The following is a 16,108-nucleotide window of genomic DNA, read 5'->3' on the forward strand; positions in this document are numbered from 1 at the left end:
GTGCAAATGTAAATTGTAAACAAAGTCACGAGCAGGTCTTATGCTAAATGTATGGGAGAGAACAAAGCATCGTTTGCTATCAGCTGGTTTTTTCACACGGAGCAAGACGTCTTTATAAAATTACGTCTAGAATTTGTCAAACTTAAAACTATGATCTGAAACTTGATACAGCCCTTCTCAAGACTTCAAACTATAATGCTGTTGTTACGTAGGGAAGATATTGGTAAGGAGGTGCTTCGCGAGAATGATCAACATAGATTCCTTCAAGAGCTTTATTCAAGATACCGAAATCATAGGCAAGGTAGCGCGTGTGTTCCCTTTAAAGGCTTGTCATGTACTCCCCGAATAGACTCTCTCTTTGCTCGCTCTTCCCTTCCCTTGGCCCTAGGGCCCCTCGTTATGAGGTTTGAGGAGAGGGAGCATAGAGTCTCACCTATACTACCGTACACGGAGGATTATTGTCCTAAATAATTACTGTCCTCACATGCAAGCACTAAAAACTTGGATGAAAATAAAAGAGCATCGTCAATAAGCATGTATGAACAATAAAGTATGATGTATGACACGTTATTTTTAACGTACACTCATAATAAAAAATTAAGGTGTGTGTGCACAGTTACTTTGCGTGTAAATATATCGTACATCGAAATTCTCGATGTACAACACAGCGTACACCGAGATTTTCGATGTACGACGCAGGATGCATCCAAAATCTCGGTGAAATTTAAGGTACCGTGTAGGAAATTTATAAGTTGACACATTACAGGTAATGTGGCTCGTATCATATGGTCGTGAGTATCAAACGTTCCTGGTTACACAAACGCATCATTAAAACTCTGTACCTTGCAACTTATTGAAAAGTCAAACCCTTTCTAAAAACTTCCCGTGTATTAATAAATTTATTAACGTATCATTGTATCATGGTACATGGATACAAAATCTCAACTTGGGTGAACGCTTCAACGTACACTGGAAATTTCAGTGAATACAAGAGCGTGTATGTGTGTGTGTGTTTTATTCTGTTCCTGTGTTGTTTATGTAGCTTAATCTTTCGCACTCATCCTTCCATTCAACTGTAAAGAACCGCTGTTCTTTATACAATAATATTTTAGCTCTTTCAATTATTCAATTTCTTCTCATCGTGTGTCAAGTGTATTACAATATTGTTTGTGTATGCGCTTTGCCTTGTATTACAATTATGTACAAAATTGTAATGAGGTGGGCATTTGCTTAATACTACTTTACATTAAATTTTGTTTTACAATGTAGTTTTAATTTTTACTTTCACATGTGTTTATTTACAAAAAAAAATTTCGTGCAACCTTCTTATGATAGTATTCAAGAAAACAAAAAAAAATCTTTTTGGATCCATCCTCGAGGCTCACGAATTTTAATTTTGTGTCACGGTCACCGGCAATTCTAGTATCCGTCTAGAGGATTGCAGTAGCCTTTCTGCTCCGAGTTCTACTGTCAGCGCGGCTTCGATTACTGACAATTCTCGTGCTTCCTCTTGAGCTCTTTGTTTACGTGTAAACATCCTGTAACATATTAGTAGTAGGGCCCCCCGATGAAGAAGGCATTTATACATAAAAAAAGCCCCATGCCGGATTTATTAACCCTGTAATGTATAAAGCTGTTAGCTATTAGTTGCCAACCCTGGTTCCTGCCTATGAGTCCGTACTTTAGACCTGTGGTAAATACTTGTCCTAACACAATTTATATCCCATCAATAGCTATTTATTTAAATGTATTACCGTATGTAACTTAACCTTTCTCTTATATTTCTCCTTTATTCGGTTAGCGTTGAGCTGCGAGTGTGGCTCTCCCCTTACATTTAGAGTATATAATAATGAACGTATATCTTTTAATTCTCTTTCTTTACCTTTTTTGTATAATTATTGTAATTTATTTTAGTGTTTTTGTCAATGTGGGTATTTTTTCCTTAGTAAAAAAAAATTCTCAATCGTAAATATGTTTCATTACGGTATCCCTTATTTCGCATCAGCTCTACGTGCACATGTGAGTCGCTTATTAAGCTTTTGAATAGTTGGTTATGATATTATGCGCCCCATTTTGCCTGTGGGATCATATAACAAATTCAAGAACACTGTAGAGTCAGATAGTTTGACGATTGGTTACCTTACATTTCACTTGAATTTTTTTTGGTCGAGACAAGCTTGGAGGTATGAATAAAAAAAAATCATTTTATGGCGGTGTATTCCGCATTTAAGTTTTGACCTGTATCGTACATTTTTGAAGTGAAAACTTCTTATGGCACGTTGGGCACTTTTGTGGGTGAGCATTTTCAGCCGTTCTCGCGACAGACGAGATTTTACACAGATATACTCCGCGTGTATTCTTATAATATATGTGTATATTGTACGCGCTCTTTGCATGGGCATTCGTTCGTGCTCTCACGACAGACGAGATTACATACCTATATGTATACTCAGAGCTTAGCTACTAGTATATATGTATACCTATAGGTATGCGAGAGCGCTACATGCTGTACGCAGCAGCGTTGGTCTCTTGGTCTGAGTCTGAGCATTATTCCACACTCACAGTTCATGCTTGATCGCACATAGCGCCGCTGCCTGGATCTCACCGCGAACTATTTGGCGCGAGAATTCAAATTCAAAATCGTATGATTTTTTCAGCAGACAGTAGGCACAGAAATTTAAATTAGAAAGAAATCTTTGTATGTATTGGCTAATTAATGCCTAAAAATATTGGATAATGTTGTGTGATTATAGAGATCAAGAGGTCGTCTATAAGAGAGAAAAAAGGTGTTTCGTCCCGAGAGCACGCCAGGACTCATCAGTAAGGCTGATGACGTGCTCCCTGCCTTAGACACAGACGAGGTGTGGGCTTAAAGTGACTCGATCGCGCTTATATATGAATCGTGCAAGAATTCCGCCGCTTTACGGGAGCGAATATCAAGGGCTTGGCCACCTGGCGAGTAGAGCCTGAAGCGCGAGAGATGTGAGACGCCACATGATTACATACATAAATAGTATACCAAGAATTCTTTCGAATCTGAATTTCCGCGCCTACTGTCTGTTGAAAAAATCATACGATTTTGAATTCAAATTCTCGCGCGAAGTAGTTCTCGGTGGGATCCAGTCAGTGGCGCTATGTGCGATCAAGCATGAACTGTGAGCGTAGAATAATGCTCAGACCAACGCTGATACGCAGTTTTTGCATGGGCATTCGTTCGTGCCCTCGCGACAGACGAGATTGAGAGTTTTTTATCTTTATTTTTTTATGTACAATTTCTGATGTCGCGAGCGCACCTAAAAATGCTCACCCAAAAAAGTGCCCAACGCGCCATAAGTTCAAGTTTTCACTTCTGCCTGCACTCCCGGAGTGCTACTTGTACTTGGTTTTTTTTAAAGTATTTTTCATCCATACTTTTTCTTGTATAATGTTTACCTCATACTCTTCCTCTCTTTTTTCTTATGGGGTCAGTTTTAGGGAAGAAATTATAAGGATATTCTTTTTCGTCGACTTCCACTCTCGACGCCGTAGACGTATTTGCTGATTTAGTTGGCTGCTTTTTCGCTATTTTTTTCCCTTCTCTAATATCTAGAGAAAGTGTACTTTCTAAGATGATTGTGTGGCTGACTGAGTTCTCAAAGCTGAGTTCCAACTCTACTTGAGTCACAACATGATTTTTTGCTTTTTGCGCCAGTAGAATTTCCGTGTGCGGTCCTTATGGATGCAATTTTATTTTTTCAAAAAAAGGGCAGTTTGCGTACACTGCTGCGCAATATCGTTATTTGAGTAACAGCTTATGTGATTGCAATCGTCTCGTTTTTTCCATACAATAATGATGTCAATGGGGCACAAAAAAATTGTTATTTGTTCATACTTTTTTCGTTTGCTAATTTAACATTAATTTTTTTTCGTACCTCTCGCATATATTTATTTAAATTTACATGTTTATCTCAGCCTATACGTATACATAACTTTTTCTGTTGTACCATCTATAATATGTACATTTGTCCTATGAATTAATTCTACGCTTATTGGAGTATGTTTCCTTATTAGAGAGTGCCACACGCGCCCTTTATTTGCTTTGTTTTTTTTTTCAATTCATGTAATGCAAGTTCTACTATTGATTAATGTTATTAATGCTTTGTTCATGCGTGCCTCCCCGTTATATTTTTTTCCCTGTGAGCTTGCGAGTCGGAGTCCAATATACGTATATATGTAGTTCGCGGTGCGTCCGGGGGCCGCGAAAATTTTACGTACAATCAGATGTTTGAGGAGGTTCTTTCGTGCGCTTCACATTGTTAGCATTCTCTTGTGGTGCATTAGCCATACATGTTTTTTAGATCTTATTTACGTGGGATACTCTTATCTGGTCACCTCTCTGTAGTTTTACATTTTTGTTAATGTAATCAATGCCTGTTATTTCATATGGGCCCTCGTATTGCGAATCATATTTGCCCTTTCATGGCTCTTTCAGCACGTAAACTATTTCTTCCTTTAAGAAATATCTTGTATTCAGTTGGCGGTCATAGTAATACTTTGATCGGTATTTCGCCTGAACTTGCTTCATTGCTGCGATGGTTCTCATCTCTGTCAGGGTCTCAACTAACTCTTTGAAATATTCATCCGAAGTTTAGCCCTTAGGTGGCAGTCTGAAACTAGATGGTGTTCTAGCTTTTTGTCCGAAAACTGATTCGTGTGGTGAGTATCCCGTACTCTGATGGTCCGTGGTATTGTATAAGTGCATGCACATAGGTAAATGTTCGTCACAGTGATCATTTTGTTCTACATGTGCCTTGATGTATTCCGTAAGAGTATGGTGCATTCTTTCGATGGCGCCGTTTGTTTGTGGGTGGAACGCTGTGCTACCCATTTTGTCTATTTTAAACAGCCTTGCAAGTTCGTCCATGCTCTTATTCATGAAGTGTGTGCTTCGGTCCGATAATAAATGTTCCGGCGGCCCAAAGTACACTATAAACTTATCTGTTATCGCTCTTACCGTTTCTTCGCCGTTGGTAGGCGTTTCTGCACACTCTATGTTTTTCCATCGATGGTGAGTGTATGACTGTGTTGGCTTCGTCCTTGCTCTCTGTTTCGCATAGCGCGTCATTCAACTCGTTGGCTTGCTCTCCTTCTTCCTCTACTGTACTTTCATTGCTGTCATCATCGCTGCTTGCTTGCTCTCCCCGTTCTTTCGTATGCTTACTTGTATCCGCTGCACTTTCGGAAGTGTCTTGCCCCTTTTCTGAATGACTTTTGTCCTCTTTCCCTCGCTTGCCTCTGTGTACTCTCTTGTCTAGTTTGGACCCATGCTTACGCTTCTCGCTTCCTTCACTACTGCTACGGTCTTTTTGTTTCTCTGTCCCTGACTCATGTTCTGTATTTATCGAGCTAGAAACTTGTATAAGAGGCGTGTAATATACATTTTCACCTACGCCTTCTAGATGTAAATGGCTAAATTCACCGTTTGTTGTAGCAATGTAATGAGTGTAATATAATTTCCATTGGTTAGTGCAAAATGTACACAAATATTTTTCTTTAATTCTTGAGAGAACAGATAAGTACAATCGCTGTTCCCATACCTTGTTTGTGACTCCAAAATTTCTTTCGTTTCTTCCGGCTCTTTGCATTTTTGTAATAAATTAGAATTCTGCAGAATCGTTCGTAACTCGGCAGTTGAGATGTCGAGTTCGTATAACCATATAAGCCTGTGGAATAAACAGTTTCCGGGTGGATCGGGTGGTATTTCTGATACTTTTGTCAGGGTGCTACGAGGTTGTGCGCATTCACAAGCTTCTCTTCTTATTTTGTCCCTTAAATAATCTAATCATTGATCTGGGGATACGACTTTTAAGTGATCATTGCGTTCGTCTCGTACTGCGTTCTCACTTTCCTCAGACTGGACCATGTTTTCCCCGTCATGTGTGTTTTTGTTTTCGTCTGCTGACGTGTGTAACGCTGCTTTCTTTGTTGTTAGTATCTCACTAGGTTCCCACATATCTATCCTCATTTCCGGTCTGCCTTCTACGTCTCGCTTTTTAATGTCTATCATTACTAGAGCCCGTAATTCTTCCAACCTTCCCTCTAATAAATCATGTTTGTTAGGCTCTTCTTGTTCATTTGTTGCAAGTTCCTTCGCTTGTTTTATGTTTTTTTTTTTCCCTTCTGTAGTAGTTTCCTGTTCCTCTGTAAATGCTTCCTGATTTTTGCTGGTAACGTCATGTAATGGTGTGTCACAATTAGCTATTATTATTTTTTTTGACGGATTCATCGTCAGTTGTGTAGTTAAAAGGCGTGGTTTCTGTCTATGTAAAGTGTTAAGTTATCGTTTGCGTGCCTTTCGTAATTTTTCTCTTTGTGCTAGTTTTTCTGGCGTATTTGTAGCAGTTATTCCCTTTCGAAAGCCTGGCTCTTTCTTGATGTAGCCTAATTTTCAGTCTGCTGTCCCCTGCAAAATTAATTCTCCTTTTTCTGCAACCTCTCGTACTTTTCCCTTGTTTTGATTCCTTAGTACTTGCTGCAGTGGCGAATTATTTTCGTTAGGCTCCTCTGATTCAGAGTCTGCATCGCCATTTTTTTGACCTTCTGTACTCATATCTGAACCTTTTTCGCTATCCTCGCCACGATATCGTGCTCTTTTTCGTGTTATACCGTTGGAGTTTTCTGGGTTGGTGCCACAGATTTTTTTTTTTTTTTTGGGTTGCCTTCAATTCTTTTCTTATGAGTTGCCCGTACTTTAAATATGCGCGCCGGTGGTCCGTCACTATCGGCCAGTTCTTTATTCTCTTGTTCATCTGCTTGCTAGTATAGCTCTTGGCGTGGCCGTTCGGGATTACTTCCCCCTCTTTTAGTGTTGGGTTTCGTGATAATGTGTCTTGTGGTCCGTTGTTTACGCCAGGGTGGTATACAACTTCGAAATCATATCCTCTCAGTTCCGCTTTCAGCCTGTTAAAACGAATGTCTGATTTTTTAGATGAGTGAAAGTGCTTCAGCGGCTCGTGGTCTGTAATCACCGTAAATTTGCGCCCGTATAAATATGGTCTGAATTGCTCATTTGCAAATACGATCGCCAATAACTCTTTGTCGTATGTCGGGTAGCAAAGTTCACTCTCCTTAAGGCAGCGAGACGCATACTCACACGGTCTATCTTTTCCGATCCCTCCCTGACTATGGATCGCTCGAATCGCGTAATCTGACGCGTCTGTCTTGACGATAAAGGGTTTTTTTAAGTCTGGGGCAACGAGCGGTGGTCCGCTACGCAGTATTTCAATAAGAGTTTTGAATGCGTTATCTTCGCTGTCACTCCACGTAAATTTTGTACCCTTCTTTAATAGCATAGATAGGGGTCGGGCGATCTTCGCATAGCCTTTTACGAATCGCCTATAATATCCGGAAAATTCCAAAAATTGTTCTACCTGTTTTGCATTTGTTGGACGTGGGTATTTTTTGGCTGCTTCGATCCTCTTAGGATTGGTCTTTATTTTTCTATTACCTACGATATGGCCCAATACCTTTGCTTCCCTCTTCAAAAATTGACACTTCTTGGGTTCGATTGTCAAGTTTGCATCCGCCAACCGTTTCAATAATTTTGTAAATCGTTCCCCATGCTCTTCAAGATTGGTTGCAAAAGCCATAATGTCATTGAGATACACTTCATCCTCATGATCTTGCAAGCCTGCAAGTGCTAGCGCGATTGCCCTTAAAAATGTGTTCGACGAGTCTTTACACCCCATGGGCATTCTTTTGTGTGGGATATGCCCGTCCGACCCCGAAAATGCCGTTTTGTTCGCGTCATCTTCGTGTACTTCAATTTGAAAAAATCCTGACTTGAGATCGACTACTGTAATGTAGCGCGAAGATGCCAGGTTTTCTAAAATATCACTTTGAAATGGGAATGGATAGCACGATCCCACCGTGACTTCGTTAAGCAGACAAAAATCTGTGACAACCTTTTTTTTCGTCACTCTATTTTCGTTGTTTGGCGCCGGTTGTTTTGCTACCATCCAAGTGTTTGAGCTATACGGGGAGGTAGATGGTTCCACTATCCCGTGCTCTAGCATTTTCTCTAGTTCTGTCCTCATTCGGTCTCTGATCGACGGTGGGTATCTGTATCTCTTTGCAACTATTGGTTTATTTGTTGTCGTCTTTATCCGGTATTTGACAAGATGCGTGGCTTTCAGAGGCTCTCTGTCAAGGTCAAATACGTAGGGGTTTGACTCGATTAGTCCTCTCACATGCTCTATTTCTTCATCGTTGCAACCGGCTGTATCTACGAGTTGCATTATTCTGTCCACCCGTTTCAGTTTCTCTAACTCTTCTTCGTCTTTTGTAAAATTTTCTGTTTTTTCTTCATCACTTCCCATTTCTTCGTTAAATAACCTTATTACCGCTTCCCCCAAGCTTTCGACGTTGTCTCTGTCAACGTCTGAGTGCTTCCGATAAATTTCTTCGTAACTTAGCAGCTCTACTTCCAGAGCAGGCACATATCTTGTCTCATCACTCATATTAATACATTCTGCAACTATTTTCCCGTTAATATTACTCGCTATAAAGTTGCCAAATAATATTCCCTCCTCCATTTCTTGGAGGGATATCCAGCCATTTTCTGCTTTATTTCTACCATTTTTTACTCGCACATAAATAATTTGTTTCGATCTTGCAGAAATTTTAAAACACTCCGGCTTTAACAGTGGTATCTCTACATCTTCTAATTTAATCATATTCTTGGTGGCGCTTATCTGGACCCGATATCGCTTAAAAGTATCCCACCCTATGATTCCTTCCGTGTCAATTGGGAAGTCATGGGGGGCGACATGTAATGTGCACTCTTATCCGTGCAACTGAGCTTGTACTGTGCCCAATGTTTTGCATGCGCCATGAGTCACGCCGATAATAGCTACTCGATACCTACTGTCTATGAGCGTGTCAGTGCTTAGAAAATTAACCTTTATAATCGAAATCTCTGCACCAGTATCTGCATAAAAAGTCGCCTTTACATTCTTTAGCTGTGGTCCTTGTAACTGAACCAATGGTGGCATATGCCCTGTTCTGACGAGTTTTATAATCATTTTAGGAAGCTGCTCTATTTCTTCGTCGTGCTCTAAAAGCTTGGGTTCATCATTATTTACATGTGCGTCCGACACCCTTGTCCGATTACTCTTTTTGCAGGCTCTCCTCCCTCTTCTTGTACATTTGCCCCCCCCCCCTGTTGTCTAGGAGTATTTTCGCATTCTGCCTTATTACTTTCTATTTTTTCCTCCACTGCGTTAGTATTTGGACTGTTGTGCATCTCCGCCTCTACTGCTTCTTGCTTCGTCTTTTGCGGCTTTTCTCTCGCACCTTCTTCTTCGCCGGACACGCTTTTTTCCGTCTCTCTCTCTCTCTCTAGTTCATGCTCGGCGTTTGGGGATCATGCCGAACATCTTGCGAGTTTAAAGCAGCCGATCCGTCTCTCCTATTATTAGGGCCGTATTCGATGTTTCTTTACTGCGGTGGGCCCTTATCTTGTGGTGGCCCAGGTCTTACTGCCCGTGGGATTGTAGTTATTGTAATCATTCCTATCATAATAATTGGTATTCCTATTGTTGTGATCGCTGTTTCCGTTATTTCCAGTGTTGTAATTGTTGTTTCTGTTGTCGTAGTTATCATTTCTGTTGTACGGCTCCGATATGCCATTGTTATAGCCTTTGTTATAATTGTTGTAATTATTGTAATTATTGTACTTATCATTTCTGCCCCCAAAATTATAGGCGTTTCTGTTGATATTGGTATTTTCTACGGGTTGGTTATACCCTTTGTTACGCTGTCTCTCCTCCTCCTTTCTGTCTTGCTTACGTGAGCGGCTGTCCCTCGCGTAGTGTCCTGGTCTCTGACAATAGTTGCAGTTTCCTTTTGGTTCCCTCCCGTTATCTCTTGACGTTTTCCTGTCATTTATCAAAGCCATCAATCTTCGGCATTCCTCGACTGAGTGTCTGGTTCGGCCGTCGCAGTATATACAGCATTTTTCACTCGCTGCTGCCCCTTGTGCCCTATTAGTAATCTCCGTCCTTTTTTCTTCCTTGCTTGCTAGATTTACTCGTGGTCCCGTCTCGGTTGCGTATTATATGTTGGCAGTGCACTTACTGGTATTGCATGCCACAGACTAAGGTAGCTTTCTATTTTCAGCGCCTCTATGATTGCTTCGCAGAGGGTCCTCGGGTTCAAGCATGTGATCTTACTTCCGTACGTTGGATGTAGACCATAAGTAAATTGTTTCACTGTCTCTGCTTCCACGCTTTCCTTCAGCACTTGTTTTTGGATAGGCAGTAAGTTTGGGTTCGAGTCATGCAGCATCGTTAGCCTATTGTACAGTCCTTGTACTCTTCCGCTGTAGTCCTCTATTGATTCTCGGCTTTGCTGCCTGATTATTTTCAGCTGTGCCATCAGCGTGTCTGCGTTGTTGATGCTGCCGTATCTCCTCGATAGTTACCGAAGAAATTCCTGCACTGTCCCAAATTGAGCCAGTCTGGGCGCAAAATCTTCGGCCGCTTTTCCTTTCAGTCTGCTCACAAGCGTGCCGAGGAAAAAAAGTTCGTTATCCGGACCCACCATTTGTGCGGTCATCCTCACCATCCTCTCGAATAGCGGCAGATTGATTGGATCACCATCAAAAAACGGGATGTTGCTCGCCATATGACCGAGCGAGGGCAGAATGTTATGCTGCGCATTGTGTGGTCTGCGTGAGTGATTATAGCTGTTTGTCGCTTGTGTGTAGTCCGTGAATTGGGGTCTAGTGTGGTCTGTGTCACCCCATATTCTATCCCTATTTGCCTCATAATCGACTCGGTTCGTATAGTTACTATTCGGTTGTGGTATCGCTGTTGTGAACGCGACTTCTTTCCTCCTTCCCAGTTCATCGCTCATCGTTTTTATATTGTCCAGTAGCTGTTGATTGTGCAAATCCCTTATCCTGGGATTCCCAGGCTCTTTATATTTGAAGCCAGTTGCAGTAAAATTCGGCCACCCTTGTCTCTCTGGTATGCCTCATCGTGTCTCCCGCGTATTCGTTCTGTCTGCTCGAGCTTCGCATATTTCCTCGGTTCTTCTCACGCTTTGCTCGATGACTCGTTCGCCCGAAAGAGGACCGGCCCCTCTGTTTACAAGTCCCGTGTTTGTTTCTGTGTCACGAAACATACCTTTGGGATTTATCTTTTCCGGTGATAAACTTCGGACAGTCTTTGTGACCGTTCTGCGTTGTGCATCCGTTTCCTCCACTTTCTTTAACTTTGCCTTAATCTTTGAAAACAGGCCCATTACTATCGCCTTGGTTTTCTCGTCTAGAGCGTCAAGTTCCTCACACCCCTCTGGTTTCAGCTCTAATTCCAACGTCTGTTCCATTTAATCTCCTCGCGCTTTGCCTGCGTTTAATTACTTGTGTCGCGGCCTAATAATAATCGGACGAAAGAATAATAAGGGGTGGGACGAGAAAGTAAAAGAGCGGTATTCATCTTGCACTTGCTTTCTTTAATTTTGTGATTTATTTTTGTGGTCGTAAATGGGGAGAAATATCTTTTTGGGGGTATCTGTCGTTTGTTTTCGTTAAAAAAAATGATAACAGTAAAAATAGTGGTAAATAATTTAGCCGATGTGGGTGCGAATTATTATTTCCAGACGTTTTTTGTGTCTATGGTTTTGGTTTTCTTAAGTGTATCTGTTTTGCTCACACAACACACCCTGTTCTTATTTGAAAAATTCGGCTCACTCTGAGTCACTGTGGTAGGCTCCGAGTGAGTGTAGACGCGTGGGTTTGTTATTTCGGAAGAGATAATGCTGAGGATCCCTCTACCAGCTCTCGATACGATATATGTTATGTTCAGGTCCTAATATTTGGTCCCTTTCACCTAGCTGCAGCAGATTGAGAGGGAACAGACGGGTGAGAGAGTTTCCCTACTTTCCGTGCTTGCTCGAATTTATAGCACTTATCCTCTCCTTAAGAGGATGTTTTTTCTCCCCTCTGGTCTCTGCTGTTTCCTATTTTCGACCAACTCGTCGAGTTTTTGCGTTATGAGTCACTGATTTTTCCCCCTGTTCTCGAATTCTTTTTTCACGTGAGTCGTTTTCCCAACAAATATTCTACTAATCCAATGCGTTTTAAATCTAATTCATCGCGTGATTTATGTTTTGCTTTTTAGAAAAAGCACTAAAAGGGGGAGCGGACGAAATAATAAGTTTATTTATATAATATATATATAAATATGTCGGATGAATAATATATACATCAAGAATAAAAGAATAAGAATCTAACGCTCTTATCTCTACCTAATTAGTGCCTCTCCTATTTTGCCTTGGGAGTAAGGGATACAATTAATTTTATAAATATGTACTGACGTGCTAGTCGATATGCACATCAATAGAAATAAGATTTTGGAGACTATTTTCCTCGTCCTTTGTCCCCTTGATTTTGTGATTATCAGCGATGGGTACCCTAGTCCTGTTGGCTTCCGGGCTGCTGTAACCTCTGCTTGTAAACTGGTACTCTTGCCTCTGGTTGGATCCTTGGCTTCTTGATTTCAAATCGTTGCGTTCTCGCGGCACTGCACTATGTGTGCTTCTCGGTGGAATTTTTTTTGAAACGCGTAAAATGAAAGTAAACAAAAAAATTCTGACTCTTACCGTACCCCACACTTAGCACCAAAACTGTTACGTAGAGAAGATATTGGTAAGGAGGTGCTTCGCGAGAATGATTAACACAGATTCCCTCAAGAGCTTTATTCAAGATACCGAAATCATAGGCAAGGTAGCGCGTGTGTTCCCTTCAAAGGCTCGTCGTGTACCCCCCGAATAGACTCTCTCCTTGCTCGCTCTTCCCTTCCCTTGGCCCTAGGGCCCCTCGTTATGAGGTTTGAGGAGAGGGAGCGTAGAGTCTCACCTATACTACCGTACGTTACACTGTGAAAAAAATTTTGTTTGTTGAAAATTCATAACACTTTCTTTTGTTTCATAACGTGTTTTCAAGTTTTTCCACGAACCATCGGAAACTAGCTGCTTTAAAGTATGTATCTTAATTTTTTCATAACATTTAATGGTTTAATCTTTGAGCACTAACGAGTTGGGCACAGTTAAACAAACTGTGATGCTGTGGGTTGTCGTTTTCGAGGCACGATTAGTACAACTCACTTCAATACGTTGTCTTATCGAAGCCCCGGCATAGCCACTCACAACCCCCCGGAAAAACTATCAGACGTCCTTAAATTTGCCAATGTTATACGTACTTTTTATTGCTTCACACATAATTAGTTTTAACTGAATGCATTTACATAAAAATGTTTTTACAAAAACTATCATAGTAGTATAGGACATGTAGGTGATTCGTAATTTTGTACGTGCCATCTCATAGTAGCCGAGTAGTTAAGAAGATTTGAAAGAAAAATTTGAAATAGAGAAACTTGCCAAAACAATGTATGTTATATTGAAGCATATTAGGAGTGGACATGAATTTTTCAGATTTTTCACCAGAAGAAATTTTCGAGAAAAAAATTTTTACATATTGATAGTTTAACACGATCTCTTACGAGAGAAAAAGGTTAGGTTTTCCTTTTAATTGAAATTAAGGTATGTTCTAAATGTTTTTGAATAAAAAAAAATTTTCATTGATACCTTGGTACAAAAGAAAGATGCTCGACAAAAAAAATCAAACCTTGCCAAGCATTTTTCAAAAATATAATCAATTACAGTCGTACAGTTTAAAGTTTGTAGAGTGCAAGAGGAGGTGTGTGGTAAAAGGGGCCCAGCTGCGCGGGCAGGGGGGACTTCCCGTTCCTCGCCTCTCTGAATGATACTCCCAAACCTCCTTAAGCGTGCTTGTCTCGCATGTGGTATCTGAGCAGCTGGGGCTTTATCTTGGAAAAGTCAAGCGTCCACTTTTAAACGTATTTTGGTCATCTGCACATGTGCAGAAGTTAAATATTGGTTTCTGCACATGCGCGAACAGTGAAAAATGCACCTTTTAACTTTCTTAAAATAAAGCCCCTGCACTTCGAGATGCTCATTTGAATGGCTTTTCTTCTTTAAGTTACATGTGCAAATTACTCGTATATTATGAAAGTAATGATTGTTAAAACATTTTTTTAATTTGAATTTTCTAATATTTTTTTTTTTTATTGTATTAGTTAAGCCAAACTTGGGCCATCAGTGTCACAAGATTTTAGTGAACATTGTCTAAATTTGTCAATATTAATTCAGCTCAAACCGAAGATTTAAATTTTCTCATTACCCATGTTTGTGTACCGTTAAGAAAAACATGAACTTTTGCCAAAGCTTAGCAAAACTTAAAAATTTGTTTGTGAGTAATGGTAAAAATCAAGTGTGCCTGATAGCATCAAAACGAGCCATCTTCTTAATAATCACTGGTTCAAATGCATTCTAAAATAATGAATTGTATAAAAAAAGTTTTTTACCTTGAGGGCACAGAATACACAAGACTTGCGCGAGCAAGCATGACTAGAGAGTTTCCTAAAACTTCTTCGAAATATGTCAAGGTGCCAAAGAACCTGTAACCAACAACCATTTCAAAATTAGTAACTGTCCTATTACTTAAGATACACAAATATAATTTATTTTTCCTACTTCAAGCGTTTTTTATCTTCAAATATATATTGCTTCTTACGCACGATAAAACAGAGCTCGTGCTTTGCACCTGGTGTGCATCCAACCAGGCTAAGCACAAGGAGGCCTTTGGGCCCGGTGTTTGACCTGTCGACAAGCACCACCATTTATGAAAACTACTATTTGTATTTGTTTGGCTGTGTGCCCTCTTAAGCAATAGTGCAGTTGTAGGTGCTTAAACATCTGTTGAAAAATGATGAAAAGTTTGTCTAATTAACATTGAAGAGGGAGTTATGAAAAAAAATAACCATATGGGTAAATTTTTTTTTATATTCACTGTGCACAGTATTATGACTAAATAAAAAATTTTCAAGTTTTGCTAAGCTTTAGCAAAAGTTCATATCTGGTCAAACGTTAGCTAAACATTGGCAATGAGAAAATTCCAAACTTGGATTTTTGCTGATGAATCAATGTTTGACACAAATTTAGCCAAGGTTTACCAAAATTTTTTGACAAATATAGCAAAAGTTTGGCTTAAATAACAAAATAATAATAAATGAGTATACATTAACATTTACGTATGATTCAATAGTGCCTAATTATATAATATGTAAGAGATTGCACTTTAACGTTTTATGAAAAAAGTCGTATGATGAGAGATGATCTCAAACCTTAGCTACTGAGAATCCTCTCGCATGCGACAGAACCATGCTGAACCACTTGGCTACAACGAGACGGTATATTTAAGGATTTGAGTCGCTTACTTATCCTATAAATACTATGACTTCTTTTAAATATACTATAATTTTTCTAAATACATTTTTATGTAAATGTATTCGGTTAAAACGAATTATATGTGAAACAATATTTTCTTAATGTGTTTCTCAAGCACATAATCTACGATGAATGTTTTCATCATGTTAAATCTACCAATGTACAGTGTACTTTTATTGTTTTACATATAAATAATTTTAACCGAAAATATTTACATTTGAAAAATAATCATTGCATTGGTAGAATGAGTGATTCGAATCTATGAATATACCATCTTGTTGTAGTTAAGTGGTTAATCGTGCTTGTGTCGTATGCGGGATATCTGGATAGCTGAGGTTCAAGATTATCTCCGATACGACTTTTTTCATCTGACATTATAGTGCCATCTCTTAAATATTATCTGATTAGGCACTATTAAATTACATTTTTATAAATTTGTAATAATTGTTTATTATTTTACTATTTAACCAAAATTTTTTTCTATTTTTGTCACAAAATTTGGGTAAACATTAGCTAAATTTGAGTCACATATTCAGTCATCAGTCAAAATCTAAGTTTAGGGTTTTCTCATTGCCAGTGTTCAGTTAATGTTTGGCTTAACATGAACTTCCGCAGCAGTGAAACTTAAAAATTTTGTCGTGGGAAGCACCTGAAGAGTGCGATTGACTTTCAAAGATTTTTGAAGTATTGTAAGGGGCATTCGGTTTATACCGGAGAGTTTCACCTTACAGACTGCTCTGCTGCCATTATTTTTTAT

At 39.6% G+C, this 16,108-nt stretch overlaps 1 protein-coding gene across 1 annotated transcript in view; it reads right to left on the reverse strand.

Moving 5' to 3' along the window:
* Positions 1-16,108, reverse strand: part of ec (ubiquitin specific peptidase echinus) — a 209,987-nt gene that overhangs the window by 158,612 nt on the left and 35,267 nt on the right. Inside the window, exon 2 of the mRNA XM_089596909.1 lies at positions 14,430-14,522. Coding sequence (XP_089453035.1) covers positions 14,430-14,522 — 93 coding nt within the window. The remainder of the gene's footprint in view (positions 1-14,429; positions 14,523-16,108) is intronic.

The sequence above is a fragment of the Copidosoma floridanum genome, unplaced genomic scaffold, assembly GCF_036245765.1.
Source record: "Copidosoma floridanum isolate Cflo_tuat_1 unplaced genomic scaffold, Cflo_Japanese_pri ptg000030l, whole genome shotgun sequence".
In the NCBI taxonomy this organism is placed as follows: Eukaryota; Metazoa; Arthropoda; class Insecta; order Hymenoptera; family Encyrtidae; genus Copidosoma; species Copidosoma floridanum.